Source organism: Myxine glutinosa, chromosome 13 (assembly GCF_964187855.1).
Source record: "Myxine glutinosa chromosome 13, kmMyxGlut1.1, whole genome shotgun sequence".
Lineage (NCBI taxonomy): Eukaryota > Metazoa > Chordata > Myxini > Myxiniformes > Myxinidae > Myxine > Myxine glutinosa.
The window spans coordinates 18,972,974-18,993,594 of NC_136273.1; the positions used below are offsets into that span (position 1 = coordinate 18,972,974).

Below are 20,621 nucleotides of genomic sequence, written 5' to 3' on the forward strand. Positions count from 1 at the left end.
TCACATAAACGAATGCCTCATTCATCCTCATCCATATCTATCACACGCGGTTCATTGATGTTTGCTTTGTTGTTACAACTGTAACCCACACACCCACAAACTTCAGTACAAGGAATATTGTTATTGCGACAGCTACATCTTCCCATACACCCTTTCTTGCACCCACAGTTCACGAGATTCATTATTGCTTCTGGGGCTGGAGGATTCAGGCATCGACTTGGGGCATAAACCCCATCATCCGAAAGTAACTGCCAACCATACTCGACAGGTGATGGAAGGGACGGATGGCTTTCTGCTGCCTTTCTCCATATCATTGCGATATAATGTGCTCGCTGAACGTGTAACTTTAGCGAACCAGTGGTAGGTGGAAGACTCTCTCCCTCAGCAGCACGGTTGGAGAATAAGAACCAGCGAAGCTCGTTTACTTTCGTGTGAACTTTAGACTTGTACAGCAGACAGACGAAGCGTTCCAGCTGGGAACACACTTCTGGTGACGGATCAGTTTGTCCCAAAGACTCCAGAGCCTCCCATATCTTGTTGTCACATGTCATGAAGACCTTAAAGCACCAGTCCTTGCTCCTGCCAGCGAACCTTCCAGACATGTCACTTCCCATGAATGCGTGGAATCCAAGTATTGCAGACGCACGTTTCTCTCCTAGCATGCCATGAATAGGTTGGACTGCAATGCTCCTCCTCAACTTTCCCTTCCCAGTGAGAAACCTCGTAGCAGGTGGTAGATCGTGAAATCTCTGAATCAGTAGGAGGAAGATATCGGTATCTGGCGAATCAATGATAACTTCTGCATCTTTGTCGACTGTGAGAGCATGCAGAATTAAGAGTGTATCGGCCTCTTCTTGGCTGTGCGTGAGTAGACTGTCTGGAACTTCAGTGTTGCCCGTGGTCTTAGTTCCTGATGTCACCATGAACTTCTTCAACTTGTTTGGATGAGCCTTGCTGTAAGATAGACACTTCACAGCCAAGTACTCTGTAAGCTCTGCCTTGGTCTTCACATTGGAAAGGAAATCTTTGAGTGAAATCTTCTGGATCAATGTACTATCCCTGACGTGATAGTATGTTGATTTCCCCTTTGTCCTCTTTAGGCGCATTTTGTCTTTCAGTGAGTTATCGATGTATCGGTCGAATACCAACCTCACGTCATCATAATGCACGGCAATATTTTCGAGGCGTTCAATGAACGATTGAGCAAAGTCACTGCATGTAATCATTTGTTCTGTTTTGGAGATCCCGTTAACAAGAGCCATGCCATCAATGATTATCACTCTATGGCGAGAAGTAGTCTCGTTTTCATTGATCACTCCTGATCTTGTGGTTGTGTCTGGGTTTTGGCTGATCTGAGAGGGTTCCTGCAAATTTTGGCTTGAGATTTCATAGTCAGTTGATGGGTCATTAGTTTCTTCCCCAGCGTGTGCTGCTGCATCATTCAAAGCGGCAATTCCCGCGTCTTGATGCTCATTGATTTCTGTCGAAATAGGTTCTCCTGGTGGATCATGTACATCCTGCTCTTCAGGCTCAGCCAGATGCTCAAGTTGACGAAGGATTTTTGCCTTGTCGTATGCCAACAAGAGGGATCCATCAGATGCAAATAAAGAACGTGGAACGATGCCAAATTCATAGGTGCCAATACATTCTTTCAGGTCGAGCTCTGGTCGGCTCCGTGAGATAACGATGAACCTCTGCAACAATCCTCGCTCTTCTTTGACTTTGATCAGCTTGTCGCCCGATCTCACTTCTGTTGTGGCATTCGAACTCTTGAATGTTCGAAGTTTTCTTTTCGTCATTTTGTCCCACACAGAAAGTTTTCCCTCAGCTAAACGATCTGTGGCAAATTGCTGGAACATCTGTTGTCCGATCTCGTCGCGCTCTAAGATGTCGCTGGACACTTTTTCATTCATGACTTCTTTGGTGAGCAGGTTGTAGACCTCGTCTACTTCCTCTTCCATAAATGGATCGCCATGTTCACAGAACACCCTAGAAAGCTTGGAGGCATGGCTCATCACCCGGGAAAGCTTTCCCCCCGTGATTTCGTGGTGTTGTTTTCTGCTCTGGTTTTCACCAAGACCATATCCCTCCGCAAACTCGTGCAGTGACTTTGACAGCTCAGGTGCAATGAGGAAGAACTTGTCAAGCGCCTTCTCATTTTGAGTTATCCCTACGATTCCTCCAATCACCTTCAGTGTACGGTTTTCTTGCTCAATGCCATGGTCTGGGGCTATTGATGTGAAGCCTGCCAATCCTTTTGTCACACAGAAGTTCCCTTTCATGAATTCCCTCCACAGTTCTGGGTGCTGCTTTTCAGTCTCCTGCATTGTTGAAATGTAGAGAGGGAGCAACCGAGCATAGTTTAGATGATCGTGAGCGAAGAAGTACTTCGTGAGAGACTCGATGCTCTCCATATGCAGCAGCAGATCACGTTGTCTTGTACTTCTAATGAACAGAAGGATAGTCTCAAACTGTTTCATGTAGTTCAGGATGAAGCGCTGTATCTTGTTTGTGCTGACCTCAAATTGTTCCAGTTTTTTGGTCATATCTCTGGACTCCATCATGGCCAATGTTTTTTTGAGAATGTCGCATAGATTCTTCTCTGGCTCCATGCTCCCGCTGATGTCTCTCTGATATGCCTCTCCCAGACGAACAGATGACTCGTTCAGATAGGCCCTTTCTTCAGGTTCCATTGCCAGGAATCTCTGGAAGTACAGGTTGTACAAAGCGATCAGTGTTACCATGTGTGCCTCCAGAGCTCGATACAAGTGCCTCCCATTTAGTATTTGGCTCACTGTGGTTGGCGAGAAAAGTCCAGCCTCGACCCATGCCTGATCAATTCCACTCCCTTCCACGTATTTTCCTAATGCAGCTAAGGCCCAAAACACAACATGTAGCTCACCAGGTCGCAAGAGGAATTGCTTCCTGATGTCCTCGCGTTCCACCCACAGCTTCATTGCCAGGTCGTATAGCTGCAAATCGAGAGTCATGACTGTGATTGCCTCACTCCCCATAACACGAGTTGTGATGTTGTGAGCTCTCATCAGACCCGTGTACAGTGTATCATAGTCTGTAGGAGGCGACCTTATCAACGGAGGAACGAGAGCAACATTGGTCTTCTCACTGGACGAAGATAGCAAGGAATTGAAGGCTCCCCACGTCCCCGGAGCTGTGAGTTTGACGTCAACTTCTCCTTCTTCCTCGAAGTTCAGGCATCCAATCATCCAGGTCATATCGGTTTTCTTGTTCTTGTCTGTCTCGGGTTTTGATGTGAGCAGCTTGCAGTCGCTCTTTCTCTTCTCGGGTGCTGGCTTCTTGCAGGTCAACGTTTTACAGCCAACTGCATCATGTATCGTTTGAGCTTTTGATGACCGGTCAAGTTCAATTGGTGGTATCATGGGTGATTTCTCCGGTGATACAGGCTGGTAGATCGCAATTGCTGTACCATGAAGGGTATTCATCCCGCAAGGAGTTGACTCTAGAAAATCGATGTTGTCCATGGCAAACCAGACGAACGTGTCCTGAACCAACCATGGTGGTAGACAGATGCCTCCGGTGGACTCCATTTGCTTCAGTACGGAGTTGGCAATGCTGGTCTCAATCTCCATGACCTTTTTGTAGGAGATGGCGAGGTCCAGATGTGCAAGTTTCTCTACAAGCGCCTTGGATCGTGTGTTTTTGTGTATGTCGAGAGCTAAGCCCACACTCAATGGAGTTTCAAATCGTTGTTTGAATGATCCATCCTCGCTTCTTGGTTCGTACGATACCTGTCGGTCAGATTTATAAGCACCGACAAAGTGCTGCGCCAACAATGATGCACTCACACCAATGGAGTCCTCCCTGTTGCTATTTCCTACTTTCCTTGTTCCCATGACTGCATGCTTGCAGAAGATGTTGAGCATCGGGGGTGGCTTGTAATCAGCAAAGGTTCCATTAAATTTCCATGCTGGGGAAGATGCGATGTCTTTCCTCAATATTTTCGCAGCTCGCAAAAGTACTTTAAAATCGTCTTTGATGCTGTCTGCTGTAATTGTGCTTGATATCATGTGGTCTTTGAGCTTTGTGGAAAGAATCTGCTCTGGCTTTGTTTTGTTTGAGGGCCGGCTGAAATGAACATCGGCAATGTTGTCTAGGATCAATTGTTTCAGGTATGGCTTATAACTATGGTTGTCTGAGACCGGAAAGTCGTGCTCCTTAAGTAAATTGACATAGGTTACATGAATTTCATTCATATTCAGCACAGCATTTTCAGTAGTATCATTCAACGCAGTTTCAACAATTTCAATGAGTTCAAGGTCTGATAACACCTGACCAAAGTTAACATTGGTTGTTTCTGTTTGTTTTTCCGTCTTAACTATAGCACGTTTGGCCTTAACTACACATGGTAAATGATATTTCATGTCCTCAGCCATTGCTTGCAATGGGTCAGGCGAACTTATGACACTGTTCAGTCTCACTTTCAGATTGTCATTACTTGTTTCTTGGCCAATGTTTCTGATCTGGAGTCCCATGTTCTTTGTTGACACATTGTGTAGTTCACTTCCTCTGTCTTCCTGGCATATGACACATCTGAGCGCGTCAAATGTCTGTTCTCGGGAACACCTTCTGGATGTTGACGTGCTTTCCCCTAGATCACTAGAACTTGGTCGTCCTCTCTTTTTCAGTCGGATTTCTGCGGCACTGCCTGATGTTGTTCCTTTCTCAAACCTAGCCTTTGCTCGATCAATGTGCATCTTATTGGTAACATCTTTGTAACAAGCTTTATGGTAGCGGAGACCTTTTGCGAGCAATTCTTCAGCAGAGGAATATTGCAAACGTCTATTCAATGATGCAAACTTTGTTTCACCATACGTGTACTGTTCCTCAGCACCTGCCATCAGTTTCTCGACAGAGGAGAGTTTTGGTTTCGTTACAAAGGTTGTATAGTCTGTTTGCCCTATGGCCATTTGGCATACAAAACAAAGTCCGAAATCTACTGACTTCTCAATCTTCCTGGGTGGTGAGTCACTCATCTTGAAGGTAGGTGTAATTTTCTAGACACTCTTGAACTGTCGTCGGTCCTGCAAAGATAGATACTACTATTCAGATTCACATTTCGTCAACACAGTCAAAACCAGACCTTAACTAGATGGTGGAAACTTAATTAACCGATTTCATGCCGGCCGACCCCACTTTGGCTGGTATATGTCCACTATTTTATTTTCCTTGCATTTTTCTGTAAAAACAATGGCAGAAATGGCTTCCTTGGGTCTGAAAACATATAAAAGGACATATTATTCATGTTTATATGATATCTAGATACAAAGATATGCACAAAAGTGTATTTTCCAAATTTTATGGCGGCCATCTTGGATTTCTTCGAATTACTACCTATTAGACGTAAAAGAAAAAATGGAACCCTATTTTTTTTTACATCTCTATAATATTCTGAAGCAGAATCCATTGCTAAATCAATTTTAACAAACAAAAAACACAAACAATATTGTTATGACATATGGGCCTGCACTATACCTCGCAGCCTTGTGCTGCATAAGAACAAAAGAACGAATCGTTGTTTGAATTCAGACATGAAGGATTTTTTTTTTTTTTTTTTTTGCTGTGTCATATCTAAAGCTGTCTTTCACAAGATAAGATTCAAAGAAGATGCTATTGCAGAAGCTATATGTGGCTGGATAGGAGGGGATCGATCATTCCTCTTGTCTATCATATAGCCCTTCCTTGAGCCTTGACTGATCTTGTTATTCTTATTCGTTCTTTTGTTTTGTTGAATGATATATATATATATATATATATATATATATATATATATATATATATATATATATATATATATATATATATACACACATACACATATACACATACATATATTTCAATATTCCTTTTTGAAGCTTCACAATGCTTTTTTTTGCGGACCTGGCAGGTGACTGAAGCTCGACAGTGTATTTCCTCTCCCCGTGTTGCTCGGCTAGAGGACGTGACAGCATACGCAATGTTCTGGTGCCCAGTTTGCTCATGCGAGGCTCCGCGACACAGCACTGCTGCTAATAGGGCTGTACTCCTGGCAGCTGGGATCTTGGAGCATTGTGCTGGGTAAGTCATCCAACAAGGGATACGATAAGCTTCTGTGGCCTTTCTTCTGTTCTTATTTTCCTCCTTTCATGACTCATCGTTTTGTCTGAGCCTTGTCAGTTATGTGTGTAGTGTATGTCCAGTAACCAATCACTTGTTTGTCTCCCTATCCTCCAGCTCATATCCAATTTATTTATACATACACAGCCAAAAGTTCCGGAGGCAATATGTTTTCCGGTTGTCCAACTGGCCATCCGTCCGTCCATTCTTCCGCGCATGCGTGCAATCCGTGCATAGCAGATTTTCGTTACCGGTTTAACCTGTGAATCGCTGAATGGATTTTGACCAAACTTTGTCCAAGTATGTACTATGATGCATTGAGGAATTTATTAGATTTTGGTGTCAAAGGTCATGTGGCCTTTAATTGAAAATCTTTGTTACCACAATAACTTGTGAGCCAAATAAGGGAGTTCAACCAAACTTGGTACAAGTATGGGCTGCGATGCAAAGATGAACTGACTCGATTGTAGATTCAACAAGTAAAATATGCTCTTCTTGAATCGAAAGGTGATGTGCTCTTTGAAAATGATTTTGCAGAACAGAGCTGGAGTTAGAATCATCTGTGTTAGGTCTAATTCATTTGTCAGGTCAGTCTTTTGTCACTGCCACTGGTAACATGTAACGCAGTGCTACCTGCCGCATGGTCGGGTTGTCAGCGACTAAAGCGACACCCCTCACTGGCTTATACCTGACAAAGGGTGTATGAGCTCCATTCGGAAGCCAACGGCCACCCAGTAAGGAGATGGTGTCTCTTAAAAAAACACCCAGTGGGGGTCGGAAATTTTATTTTACTACCTGGCCTAGTTAGCCCCTTCCTGTGCAGTGGTCCTGTGAAGAGGTTTCCTTGTTTCATGATTAGGTGAAGGTTTTGCCAGTTCTTCTTCTTATTTTTCCTTGTAGCCCTTTACATTTAGTGGCTCAGGCTTGATTAGGGCAAATTAGAAAAAACAAGACCGGAAGTCTAACTTGGGCTTGCAGTAGCTGGGTAGCAGAAGCAGTAGCTGGGCTTGTAAAATATTATAAACCACAAACACTTATGATTAGCTTTTTAAACAGTCAGTATAGTCTAGTAGGAAGACTAGGTCCCCCTGCACCCCCCGGAGATATACTTCTAATCAGTGTTTCTAGATTGGAAACAATGTGTAGAAAATGACTAGCTATGGCCCCAAGCTGATAAAATGTCCCACATACCATTTTTATGCAAATTACTGCTGCCATTATCAAAAAAAGACTAGGTCCCCCTGCACCCCCCCGGAGATATACTTCTAATCAGTGTTTCTAGATTGGAAACAATGTGTAGAAAATGACTAGCTATGGCCCCAAGCTGAAACAATGTCCCACATACCATTTTTATGCAAATTACTGCTGCCATTATCAAAAAAACGATTTTTGACATATCTCAGCCAATATTGCAGATAATTGAAAAATGAAGGTGTCTAGACCCATGTTTTGAAGGGCATAGATCATGATAGAACTATTCATAACATGATTACATGTGTCTATGGTATACTAGTATGCTAATTAGTGCTTTATTTACAAAATAATCACAGTTTTACGAAATAATAGACTCATATTAAGGTCCGTCTACACAGACGTTAACACAAAGTTTTATTTTTCTAAATACCCTGTGAAATTCACCGAATGCCCTGTGAAACCTGGGATTCTTCTCCAGCTTTTTCAAGGGCCCGACTTTTCCCTTCCCTTTGAAGGCACTGGTGCAGTCTTCTCCGCTGAACACATAGTACCCCAGGAGAGTGGCACAGTAGTCCTCTCCCAGGGATTCTGCCAGCTCAGAGACGTTGACAAGTTGGCGATGCTTCCCTGACCCTGTATCCAGGTACACCGTCAGCTTGATGTTGTGGGCATGGTGGAGCAGGATCAGGAGGATGTCTGTGTCCGGTGTTCTGACTACAGCGTTCTTGTATCCGATGGTAGCAGCATGATGGAGGTACAGAACCACCCTGGTATCAGTCTCTTCCTGGTTGCTGTAGATCGTGGGGAGTTCACGTACCTCGACCTGAAACACAAAAAGGCACCGCATTTCAATCACCAGTCACTGCCAGTTTCAGTATATCTCCGGGGGGTGCAGGGGGACCTAGTCTTTTTTTGATAATGGCAGCAGTAATTTGCATAAAAATGGTATGTGGGACATTTTTTCAGCTTGGGGCCATAGCTAGTCATTTTCTACACATTTTTTCCAATCTAGAAACACTGATTAGAAGTATATCTCCGGGGGGTGCAGGGGGACCTAGTCTTTTTTTGATAATGGCAGCAGTAATTTGCATACAAATGGTATGTGGGACATTTTGTCAGCTTGGGGCCATAGCTAGTCATTTTCTACACATTGTTTCCAATCTAGAAACACTGATTAGAAGTATATCTCCGGGGGGTGCAGGGGGACCTAGTCTTTTTTTGATAATGGCAGCAGTAATTTGCATAAAAATGGTATGTGGGACATTATTTCAGCTTGGGGCCATAGCTAGTCATTTTCTACACATTTTTTCCAATCTAGAAACACTGATTAGAAGTATATCTCCGGGGGGTGCAGGGGGACCTAGTCTTCCTACTAGACTAGTAATGCTGTTTATAACATTAAACAAATACATTTTGAGGAATCCCGACATCCGTGAGGTACGTTTTACTCACAGAACTGAGCGAAGATCTACTGTAATCCAAGTTATATACCGCTCAAGGGTTGGGTAAAGAACATGACCCTTCCTGCAGCTAAAGTATGATTTTTCATAGCAGCCTTTTGAAACCCACCAATTAAGGTTTTGTTTTGAAAACCACCAATGAAATCCACTTTTCTTGCTGTTTAACACAAAACTGAAATTGAGGAAGACAGGGGTGTGCTCATTTACCAAGCAGCTAGCTAGCGCTCGCCGAGCTGAAGGGTTCCTTAAGGGTTTTGAATGGAGTGCTTGCTTGAATGATGAAACCACTTGGTGATCTCTGCACAAGAAACTTGGTAAATGAACACACACCCTATGTTCTTGAGACCCGACAATAGACCGACTGTAATCTATATACTCCAAAGAGGAATGACCCTTCCTGCCGCTCCCGTAGTGAGCGGGTGAACGAGTAAATTAAAATGTCAGTGGGTGGTATCAGCCGTCGTAATTACATCATAGACGTAATGACGTAGCGTGACGGCCGGACACAAAACTGCCGCTACTTTAATATATAGAAGATGATATATTTTAACCTCCAATACGTTTGCAGTAACTACGAAGGGATTCGTGTTACGATTAGATTTACCATCATATTAACGTTACATTATCATTATTACAAAAATGATATTACCATTAAAAACCGAGGCTAATTCCTTACTGCCGCGTTATTTGTACCGTACACCGCTTATCATTGATTCATGAGCCATACACCGCTTCAATCTAGAAACTTTGCAATAACGACAAAGGGATTGCAGTGTAACGATTATATTTACTAATTATTGGTATTAACGCTATTATTATTGTTACGAATACAGTACTGCTGTATTAGGAAACCTGGGCTAATTTGTCCGAAACGGCCTGAAGGTGAGGCATGAAGCCCAAGGCCTATACGTACTGTCGTTGGAAGAGCTGTAACGTCTATGCTTTCGATATTTGATGATCATTTTAACAATCGGTTTGTTTGTGTTTCACGCTGAATGAAAAACGTAAAGGTAGAGAGAGCATGGCAATTGTGATATATGACAGGTTCAATGATATGTTCGGCCTGAACGACATTGTAATCAAAATGCCGGAGTGTGGAGTCAGCCGTTGTACACCGTAATGACATCAGATGTAATCACATCACCCTGTCATGTGATCATACCTCAGCTCTGATTGGTATACGTTTGAGGGGGACATACATGCATGCATGCATACATACGGACGGACAAACACTGTTGTAGACTTCTTTGCCCTATGGGCTACGCCGTAAAAATCTGATGCTTTCGCTCCTCTACTTATCTCTTCTTTTTTTTTTCTGTCACAATCTTTCACGTGACCTTTAATTACCTCCACCACCGAAGGTAGACAGAGGTTATGTTTTCACCCGTCTGTTTGTTACCTGCAAAATCGAACATTTAAAAAGTATATTGGTCGGTCGACTTTGTTTGTCTGTGTGTCTGCCAATGGCCTACAGGTCACAATTCTAAACCAATCGTCATGAAGCTTTACTAAGTTGTAGAGGTAGTTACAACTGATAAACCTATTGATTTTGAGGTCAACGGTCATCTTGAGGTCATATTTCTAAAATCGTCATTTTTCATCTGATTGACTTGAAAGTTGATCAGAATTTGAATATTGGGTCACTGAATTGAGAAACCAACTAGTTTTGAGGTCAAAATGTCATAGGTAAACTCGAGGTCAAACTTCTAAAATTATCCATTTTCATCTGAAAAATCATTTTCCATCCGACTTCAAATTTGAATTACAAGTACGCCCACTCACTATGGGAGCGGCAGGGTGCAGGCAGGATCATGTTATTATCCTTATTATTATTGCCAATTATTACGACTATTACTTTTGCTAGATAAGTTCATTGAAAGGATCAGAACATGCATGGTATGATCTTGATCTAACATAACAAACATAACATGTTAGATCAGGTTATTGAAAGGATCAGAACATGAATGACATAACATGTTAGATCAGGTCATTGAAAGGATCAGACCGTACATGACATTATAACATGTTAGATCAGTTTATTGAAAGGATCAGAAAGGCATGTTATAACGTGTTAGATCAGGTCATTGAAAGGATCAGAATATGCATGACATTATAACATGTTAGATCAGGTCATTGAAAGGATCAGACCGTCCGTGCATTATATTAGAACATGTTAGATCAGGTCATTGAAAAGATCAGAATATGCATGCCATTATAACATGTTAGATCAGGTCATTGAAAGGATCAGACCGTGCATATTATAACATGTTAGATCAGGTCATTGAAAAGATCAGAATATGCATGACATTATAACATGTTAGATCAGGTCATTGAAAGGATCAGACCGTGCATATTATGACATGTCAGATCAGGTCATTGAAAAGATCAGTCCGTGCCTCGCTATTCTAAATTCCCAATTGTAAAATTTACTTCAGTAAAGATGTCGGGGTGGGGGCGGGGCAATATCGCAATCCACAAAAGCCCTTGGGGAGTGGGGATGTTGTTTCATAATATCATTGATATTATTCTATCATCATGTGTTGTTATTACTTTTGTAATGAGAAGCTGCTTTGGTAAAACACCATGAAAACGCCTTGGAAGAACTCCATGGAAGCGGCAGGCAGGGTCGTATTATTAACCCTTGGGTGGTATATAGACTACAATCGATCTCCGATCAGGAGTGATCGTCGACATGATAAGCATGGACTAATGTCTGGATTTCTCCAAATTTATTTCAGTTCTTTGTTAAACAGCATTATTGACGATCTAAAATGGTAATCAAACGTGTTTGTGGTTTATAATATTTTTACTTCCTGTTGAGGCTGTTGCTACAACGAAAACGGCACGATGAACTATTTATACACGTTAACACAGCAGAAAAACCCCTTGGGGAGGTGTTATATTATTAGTATTGACATTGTTTTGCAACAACATTGATATTGTGCGATTATCATTCGTTTTGTTATTGGAAGCGGCCTTGGAAAAACCACACGATAAAGCTAACTTAACATCGATATACACCTCAACACGCATCCCTATTGGCGGCAATGGCAGGGGAAACCCACTCGGGGGAGAAAACCCCCTTGGGGAGGAGGGCAAATTAATGCGCTACAACCTTCATTGTTTAACCCTTAGTCGTCCTGTCAAGTTTGGTTGAGATTGGATAAGTAACGACTGAATGTACCACGGTCAAAAATCATGAGACAGACAGGCAGATACCAAATTGTATATTTTAGCATGATGATAATTGCACATTGCATCATTTAAATGGTTATTCGATTATTTTTGAGGTTAGAAGGTCAAATATCAACTCGACCTCCACTTTCTAAAATCAATTTTCATCTGAAAAATAATCACTTTTCATCCGATTGATCTTAGCTTGATTGAGAGCGTCAATTTTAATCTTAATGAAATGGACAATTTGACATATCCATGGCAACTTTTTTGAAGTGGTGGGGGACTTTACAAGTATCATGCTCTGCACGATGTCTTTCTTGATTGTTTGTCTGATCGTCTGTGAACAGGTTATCTCAAAAGTTGTGGACGGATTTGGACGAAATTTGGTGGCAAGGTTGGGTACATTACAAGGCCGAAATAATTACATTTTGGTGAAGATCCGGTTCCAGATGCGGATCCGCGAATTTTTAAGTGATTTTTCACAATTGAGAGACTACGGCCAAAACACATATATACACACATATATATATATATATATATATATATATATATATATATATATATATATATATATATATATATATATATATATATATATATACACGATATCTCAAAAAAGTTATGGATGGATTTGGACGAAATTTGGTGGAAAGCTTGGGTGTGTGACAATGATAAATAGGTTATACAGTATTTTGGTGAAGATCCCAATCCGTATACGAGATTTTTTATTATTTTTTATTTTAAGTGATTCTTCACAATATTGAGTGATAGGGCCAAAAACAATATATTGCATGATATTTCAAAACGTTGTGGACGGATTATGATAAAACAAAGTGGATGAGTTGTTTCGGCAACAAAAACAAGCCAATTCGATTTTGGTTCAGGAGATACAAAACATAAACTTTTTACCCTGGTGCCCTACCGAGTGCCATTCTAGCTTTTAATGTGACCTTTAAATGTAAGAGTGGTCTGTGATCTAACGTGGGCGAGGGGTGAATCATCGACCCATTCGCATCAAATTATATTTTCGAGTTTTTTTTATCTCGGGCTTTTCCCTCCACGCTTTCAAGGCTACGTTTAATTTTGTTCGTTTTTGCTATGCCTAACTCTCATCTTGAACTCTTCTCCCTCTGTTAACACCGGTCACTTAAATGACTTGGAGCTCTTCCACACTCATCAATGGTATTTGTGTGCATCTTCCTCATCTGAGTTTCCCTTTTCTCTCAATGTTGATTTGCCAACCTGTCACTCCTCTGTCGCTGAGCTTTTCCATAAGTCTCATCACCTGTATCGGAAAACATTACGGCGACTCAATGATTGTACAGGTAACCACACATTGTGTTTGTAATAGGGCGAAGCACCGAAGAAGTTTGCCTCGCTTTTGTCACGAGCATCGAGTGGCCAAAGAACTGAAGGACAATTTTGTGGTGGATGAGAGCGACTACCACAAGTAAGTTAACATTTTGGCCTTTCTAATACGTAGTGCTTGGTTGCCTCGCCAACTGCACATAATGAATGCATATGGCACGTTATGTTGCGCTGCACATTGCGTACTACTGATTGTTATCTTTGTGCTTCTAACTTGATTGAACATCTTTTTCAAGATATTTGGAAGCTGCTGTTCTGGCTTTATCTGAATTTGAAAGAAAATGCAAAGATGAGATTATGCAGGTAAGTCTGATCCAAGTCGTCTCTGAAACTCGTGCCAATAAGCAGCTGCGGCTGAATGGCGACCATTTAATTTGAATGATCTTTTTTTATGACCAATTATCTGTGTATTACACTGAATATTTTTCTTTTTTTTTCTGAATCCCCACTGACATATTTAAGACACACTTGCATACTAATACCATGACACCTCGCATCCTGTTTACTTTGGTTCTCATATGCACCAAATTGCCTTCTACGGCTCTTTCGTTTTGTTGAAGGTTGCGTGAGAGGGGTTGCTTGGTTCTTATAAATGATTTATCATCCTCATTTACCAAGCATTCTCAGGATGTGACACACAGGTGGCTGGTTCTGGGGCTGGCAGGATGGCCTTGAGGTATGCATATTTGCCTCTTGGCTGTCTAGCCTGGGTTTGAAAACTTTGGAATTTTGTCAGGGAGCCTGCAATAACTTGCCTACTCTTTGAGAAGGACACCGTGGGGTTTTTAACATCCACGGACTAATTTCGGAATCGTGGTTTGATGGTTCATGAGTTTCTTGGTCATCACACTGATTAGCAATGATCCTGGCATCTCAGAGGAGTCTCCTTGGAGTTATTCTGCCTTTACCGAGTTCTCTGCAGCTGTACAGCGGTATTTGACAGATATGCAAGGATACAAATGTTGAATCTGCCGCAGACGCAGATGTGACAATGAGCGGGATGTTGGGAGGTAAAGAGAAATGAACTGAAGAGCCACCTTTCTCAAATGTGATGTGTGTTTAACCTTCCTCTGCACATCAAGTATAAGCACATGGTTTTGAAAGACTTGGACGCTTCAAAGGGCTCGAAACGTATTTTGCTGCCTTGAGGTGGCTGGCACGTAAACAGATCCTCATCTTTTTGTCTTTGTCGTTATCCTGCTTTGCTTTTGCACCTGTGACAGTAATCAACAAGTTTAGAATACCAACGTTTGCAGATGCTGATACTTCCTGGAACCGATTTCTCGACCATCTGCTCATCTTCCCTGAGGACTTTAACACCCCCACCCCTTCTTTTCCCACTACATCCTATAATTGGCTCTACAATTCTTCAGGTTGTGGAAATAAATTATTACAATTGTTACATGTTTCTTCCCTGCCGAAACATGTTGGCTTAACGGTTGAGGTGGCTGGCTTAAGTTCTTAGGGTCCTGAGTTTGAGGGGGTCGTGCTATTATCTTTATGCTTATTAATGCTATAGCAGAGTACCCGCCCGATGATCCAGGTGATCTGCGTGAGATGATCCAGGAGAACAGAGAGAACCAACTGCGAGAGAACATTAAGGAGATCATCATCCAGGGAAGCACAAAGCCTGTTGTAGTCCTGGCAAAGCACGTGACGTCCACAGCAGCAGCAGCAGCAGCGGCGGCCACAGCAGCAACAACACTCAACAGCCGCTTGGGGCCTGGGCGGCGGTTTTGAGCAGGGCCGCGAAGGAACGGCGGCTGCTAAACGCGCCGATCGTGCTGCAGGACCCCTTGGACTTTCCTCTCCCTCCAGCCATCCACCTCCCGCCAGTCCTATCATCATTCCCCGCGTGAGTCTGTCTTTGTTTTTTCTGTCCTGGGTATTTAATTAAGTTTGTATAAGCTAGGTTGCACTGTGTCTAAAATCTTCTGTAAATTATTTTCTTATCTTTCCTTCTCCTTGGTTATTTTGAGCCTGTAAATAGTAGGAATAAATTTAGTAGTATTTTCAACCTTTTTTTTCATCTTCTTCTTCTTCTTCACATCCGTGTCGCTTTTGTCTTTTCCCTATTGAATAGCTGTGGCGCGATCCGGCCAACGTTCGGGGATCGGGTTAATCGGGGTAACTGTTAGGCCGCGGTGCCATCCGCTCGGCAAACCAACATCCTTATCCTCGGGCCGTAACAATTGGTGTCAGGAGTGGGATCGGACCTGAAGCGCGCTTAACGCGCTCAAAATTACAAGCTGCTGAAATTGTTTTAAAGACAAAACCCGAATTTTGAAATCGCGCCATGGCTGGTCAAGGCGACGGGATGTCGGTGGGAGAGATAGACGGGGTAGAATCGACCCAGGACCTCGGGGAAATGTATGTGGAGGAAAGAGAGGAGGAGAACATTGGCAATGTGGTTGAGGAGGTTTCAGGCGCGCAAAATGGCGCTCTCGCGCACGAGGTTACGGGCGCGCAAAATGGCGCCTCGCACATGGCTACGGCGACCGTGCCCGCGACCATAGCAGCGCCACCGGTGGATTTGAACCTTTTTATGATGCAAATGAAGGCCCTTATGGACAAGAATAGTGAGCAATTGGGAAACCAAATCGGAGGATTGGAAAACAGAATGGGGGAGAGGCTAGAAGCCAAAATGGGAGAAATGGGGGGCCAAATGGGGGCAATGAGGGACGAAGCGGGGGCTGATAGTGAGTGATTGGAGGGCCAAATGGGGGTAATGGGGGACGAAGTAAGGCGTACCAGTGCCCAAATAGGGAGGTTAGACAAGAAATTTGAGGGGTTAGACAAGAAATTTGAGAGGTTAGACAATGGGATAGAAGGGGTGAAACATGGGTTAACGGAGGTGGAAAATAGAATGGCTGCCCAGGAGAATCAGATAGAAGGGGTGAAAAATGGGTTAAGGTGGCTAGAAGATAGAATGGAAGGCAAATTGCGGGAAATAGGGGAGCAATCCGCCCGAGAAATTAAACAAATGGGAGAGCAGATGGAGGAGGTGAAAATCGGGGTAGAAACCAAATTGGATGCTCAGAGGGATGAATTAGGACAGATGAGGGTGGCATCTACAAAAGAGAGGGAGGAGATGAAGGAGGAGATACGACGAGGTGTAAGTGAGGAGGTCTCGGGGGTACGCGAGGAGGTAAAGCGAGGTGAAAAGCATATGGAGAAAGAGGTGAGGAATAATACGGCGAGGTTACAAGGGGGAATAGAGGGTCTGACGAGGGGAGTAGAACAGCTGACAGTGGGACAAAAGGAACTCGTAGACCAAGTGGAAAAGAACACTGCAATAATCGGGGGGTTAAAAGCGACACAACAAGACATAAAAAATGAATTAATAGCGACACAGAAGGAATGTCAGATGGTACATGAGGGGTTGACGAAGAAGTTGGAAGAGGTGACAGAAGTAATGGAGACGAAGGACCGAGAGGTAAGGACGCACATAGAAACGGTTAAAGTGGCGTAAGAGGAAGAGATAGAGGGGGCGCACCGGGAGATGAAGGAGGTAAAGGAAAAATTAGAGGAGGTGGAAGAAGGGGTGAGTGAAATTAAGAAGAGACGAAGGGAAACTAAAAAGGAGATAAAGGAGGAGGTAATGGAATTGGTACAAGGTCTGTGCTCGAATCGTGATGATGTTCTCACTAACCAAATAAAGAGTTTGCAGGTGGCAGAGGAGGTGCGGAGACGAGGTGCCAAGGTGAGTGGCAATATATTCGGAAATGCATATGATGTGAGGGGAGCTTCAGTCGGCTTGGGGGTTGATTTGGATCCGGGTGTTCGTGAGGGACCAATGGTGAGATGTATGACTGGTACGGAGTGTATAGACAGAGGAGGTGTGCAAGGAGGTCTGGCTATGGGGAGTGAGGGGGGTGCTGGTGAGCAAGGGTGTGCGGGTATGGAGTGGGTAGCGGGTTGCGGAAGGGCGGCCCAGGCATCGACACCAGGAGGGGTAGTGTTTGGAGGGACGGGGGATGCGCGGGAGTCCCCTGGGAATAGCGTACTGTGGAAGCCCGAACGGTTTGGTCCCGCGTTGATTCCGCAAGGAGTGACGCGCGGGGTCCGACCTTCGGGCGCCCACAAGGTCCCACTCGCGCCGTATGACGGCAAGAGTGATTTGAGGGCGTACCTGGCGCAGTTTGAGTACGTGTGTAAAGGCAACGGTTGGAATCCGGACGAAGGTGGAGTACACCTGGTAGGGGCGCTGCGCGGTGCGGCGCTGGAGGTGCTGACAGCTTTACCACCGGGTGCTCTCACCTTGTCAGCTCTCCGTGCAGCTTTAATTAATCGTTTTGGTATCGAGCAGCAAAGCGAGCTTGTTAAAGCTCAACTTGCGCAGCGTAAACGCAAGCCCCAGGAGACCATCGGGGAACTTGCTCACGATATTCGCCGCGCGGTAGGGATTGCACACGCGGACATGGCGGCGAGTTCCCAGGAAAGCCTGGCGCTGGATCACTTTATCCAGGCCCTCCCGGATCTGGAGCTCCGACAACAGCTCGCCATGTGGCGCCCGCAGACCATGAGTCAGGCGGCCGACGCTGCAGCCCGTTGGGAAGCAGCGAGGCCCCTGGCCCGGGGAGGCGAGCGCCACGCAGTGGCGGTGCGTCAGGTAGGGCCCGTGATGGGGGTCGCCCCCGACGGGGGGCCTGACCTGGAGAGCATGGTTCGGAGGCTGGTGGATCGGCGTCTAGCGGGACCTGGACCATGGCAGGCGGCTCCAGTGGTGGCACCCGGTAGTCCCCGACAGAGTACTCCAATTCGGACATACAGGGGGGGATATTTGGAATACCGGATTCAAGCACCTTACCAGGTGAGGTGCTATAATTGTGCTCGGATGGGTCACCGTGCGTGGGAGTGTCGAGCTCCGCGCCGGGACGTTCCCCGTCAGACGATGCCCTCAACTCCGCCCCGTATCGATCGGCCGAGCCGACCACAGACACCCCCTCGCCAGGGCCCGGGAAACTAGAACGTGCCGGGCATGCAGGGCAGTGTTCGGCAGTAGGGGATGGAGAGAAGCCCTCGTTGACGCGACAGGTCATTCATTGTGGCCAAATTGGAACAGGTAGCTTAACAATTCGGTGCAAAATTGCCGGCGTGGGGGTAGACGCCGTTGTGGACACGGGAGCCAGCGCCACGATCATCAGCCCCGTGATCCTTAATTCGAGTGCAGACGGCTGGGGTAAAATCCAGCGTCTGGAAAATCATAGTTTGCAGTTGGCTACCGGGGCAACGGCTCCGATCATAGGGCGTGGTTTTGTGACCCTCAAGTTGGGATCGGTAAAGCAAGAGATAGAGGTTTGGGTGGCGGAGGTGTGCGACCCGTGCTTAATAGGGTTGGATTTGTTGACTGTCAGCGGTTGTAAAATCGACTTGAGCCGTGGGATCCTGCGATGGGGAGTGGAAGAGCTACCATTGGAGGGGGTGAGTACGGCCGAGAGGGTGGAGCTGGAGGCTCCTGAGGCCGTGACCATCCCTCCGGGGGCCGAGGCCGTAGTGCCGGCCCGATGGTCAGCTCGCCCGACATGGCAGGAGTCCTGCAGCCTGGTCGAACCGGTGGCAGTGCGATCCATACCTGGTTTAATCGTGGGCCGCACCCTTGTAAAAACAGACGGGCCGGTGGTGGCCGTCCGAGTAATTAATATTAGCGCAGAACCACGCACTATAGTGAGGGGCACGAAGGTAGCTGGCTGCACCCCAGTTAGAGAAGTCGCGTCAGTGAGGGGCGAGAACGTCCAGCCGAGCCGGCCCCAGGGGGAGCCTTCAATAAATACTAGGAATTGGCCCGATCCCATTTGCGAGATGGTAAATCGTAGTAGCGTAGAGTTGGGAGGTACCCAGAGGGAGGCCTTACACAAACTGGTTGGGTCCCATTTGGACCTCTTCTCCTTGTCCACCGAGGATATTGGACGTACGGGCCTGGTGAAACATCAGATCCACACCGATGAGGCCCGGCCTATTCGTCAGGCCGCCCGACGGCTCCCTTGGAGCAAGAGGGCGGAAGCTGATGAGCAGGTTGAAAAGATGCTCGACGCAGGCGTGATCGAGCCCTCGGGAAGTCCTTGGATGTCACCTGTTGTGCTGGTCAAAAAGAAAGATGGGACCACGCGGTTCTGCGTGGACTATCGCCAGCTAAACAACGTGACACTCAAGGACTCATATCCCCTGCCAAGGATTGATGACACCCTCGATGCCGTTGCGGGCTCAAATTGGTTCACAACTTTGGACCTCAAGAGTGGGTATTGGCAGGTGGAGATGGATCGGACAGGGAAGGAGAAAACGGCATTTTCCACAGGTAAGGGGCTGTATCAGTTCACTGTGATGCCGTTTGGTTTGTGTAACGCCCCCGCCACCTTTGAGCGATTAATGGAACATGTACTAGGCGGCATGCCATGGCAATCATGCCTGGTATACCTGGATGACGTCCTAGTACATGCCAAGACCTTCCCCCAGGTGTTAGCTAATTTGGACCAGGTGTTCGGGTGCCTCAGACAGGCAGGGTTAAAGCTGAACCCGAGTAAGTGCACTTTGTTTGCAAGAGAGGTGGCCTATCTAGGTCACGTGATCGGCTGCAAGGGGGTAAAAACGGACCCAGACAAAATTAGAGCGGTAGAGGAGTGGCCCGCACCACGTACCATCAAGGAGGTGCGGGCATTTTTGGGACTCTGCTCCAACTACCGGCGCTTTGTGGCGAAATATGCGGAGTTGGCCCGTCCCCTCCACCGGCTTACGGAGAAGGGGATGCGATTTAATTGGACAAGGGAGTGCCACGAGGCCTTCCTAAAATTGAAGGGGTGTTTAACATCCGCACCCCTTCTAGCTTACCCCACTAGTAACGGGACATTTACCCTGGACACGGATGCGAGCCAGGAAGGATTGGGCGCAGTTTTGTCTCAGACACAGGAGAGCGTGGAGAGAGTGATTGGTTACTATAGTCGGGCCTTAAGTAGGCCCGAGTGAAATTATTGTGTCACTCGCAAAGAGTTATTGGCTATGCTGGCTGCCATGAACCATTTCCACCCGTACAACTGACCATTCCTCCTTGCAATGGCTCCTTCGGTTCAAGGAACCTGAGGGCCAAATTGCAAGGTGGTTGGAAAAGTTGCAGCAGTACGATTTCAATGTGACCCATAGGGCCGGGAAGGCCCATGGTAATGCGGACGCACTCTCTCGGTGTCCTTGTCTGGGGGAAAACTGCAAATTTTGTGCGAGACACGAGGAGAGGGAGCAATTGGGCGATTCTGCCCCGGGCAACCCGGGTGAGAGGGCCAATTTTGCCACTAACCTCAG

The 20,621-nt window shown here is 45.5% G+C and overlaps 1 protein-coding gene across 5 annotated transcripts in view; it reads left to right on the forward strand.

Annotated features, from left to right (window-relative positions):
* Positions 1-20,621, forward strand: part of CENATAC (centrosomal AT-AC splicing factor) — a 480,847-nt gene that overhangs the window by 430,630 nt on the left and 29,596 nt on the right. For 3 of the 5 annotated variants that reach the window (XM_078767150.1, XM_078767149.1, XM_078767148.1), the window contains 4 exons: positions 5,924-6,093; positions 13,315-13,413; positions 13,568-13,634; positions 14,898-15,180. In XM_078767150.1, coding sequence (XP_078623276.1) covers positions 5,924-6,093; positions 13,315-13,413; positions 13,568-13,634; positions 14,898-15,071 — 510 coding nt within the window. In that variant the 3' untranslated portion in view covers positions 15,072-15,180. Of the gene's footprint in view, positions 1-5,923; positions 6,094-13,314; positions 13,414-13,567; positions 13,635-14,874; positions 15,181-20,621 lie in introns of those variants that run through there. The other 2 variants (XM_078767153.1, XM_068133891.2) reach the window with 2 other exon arrangements.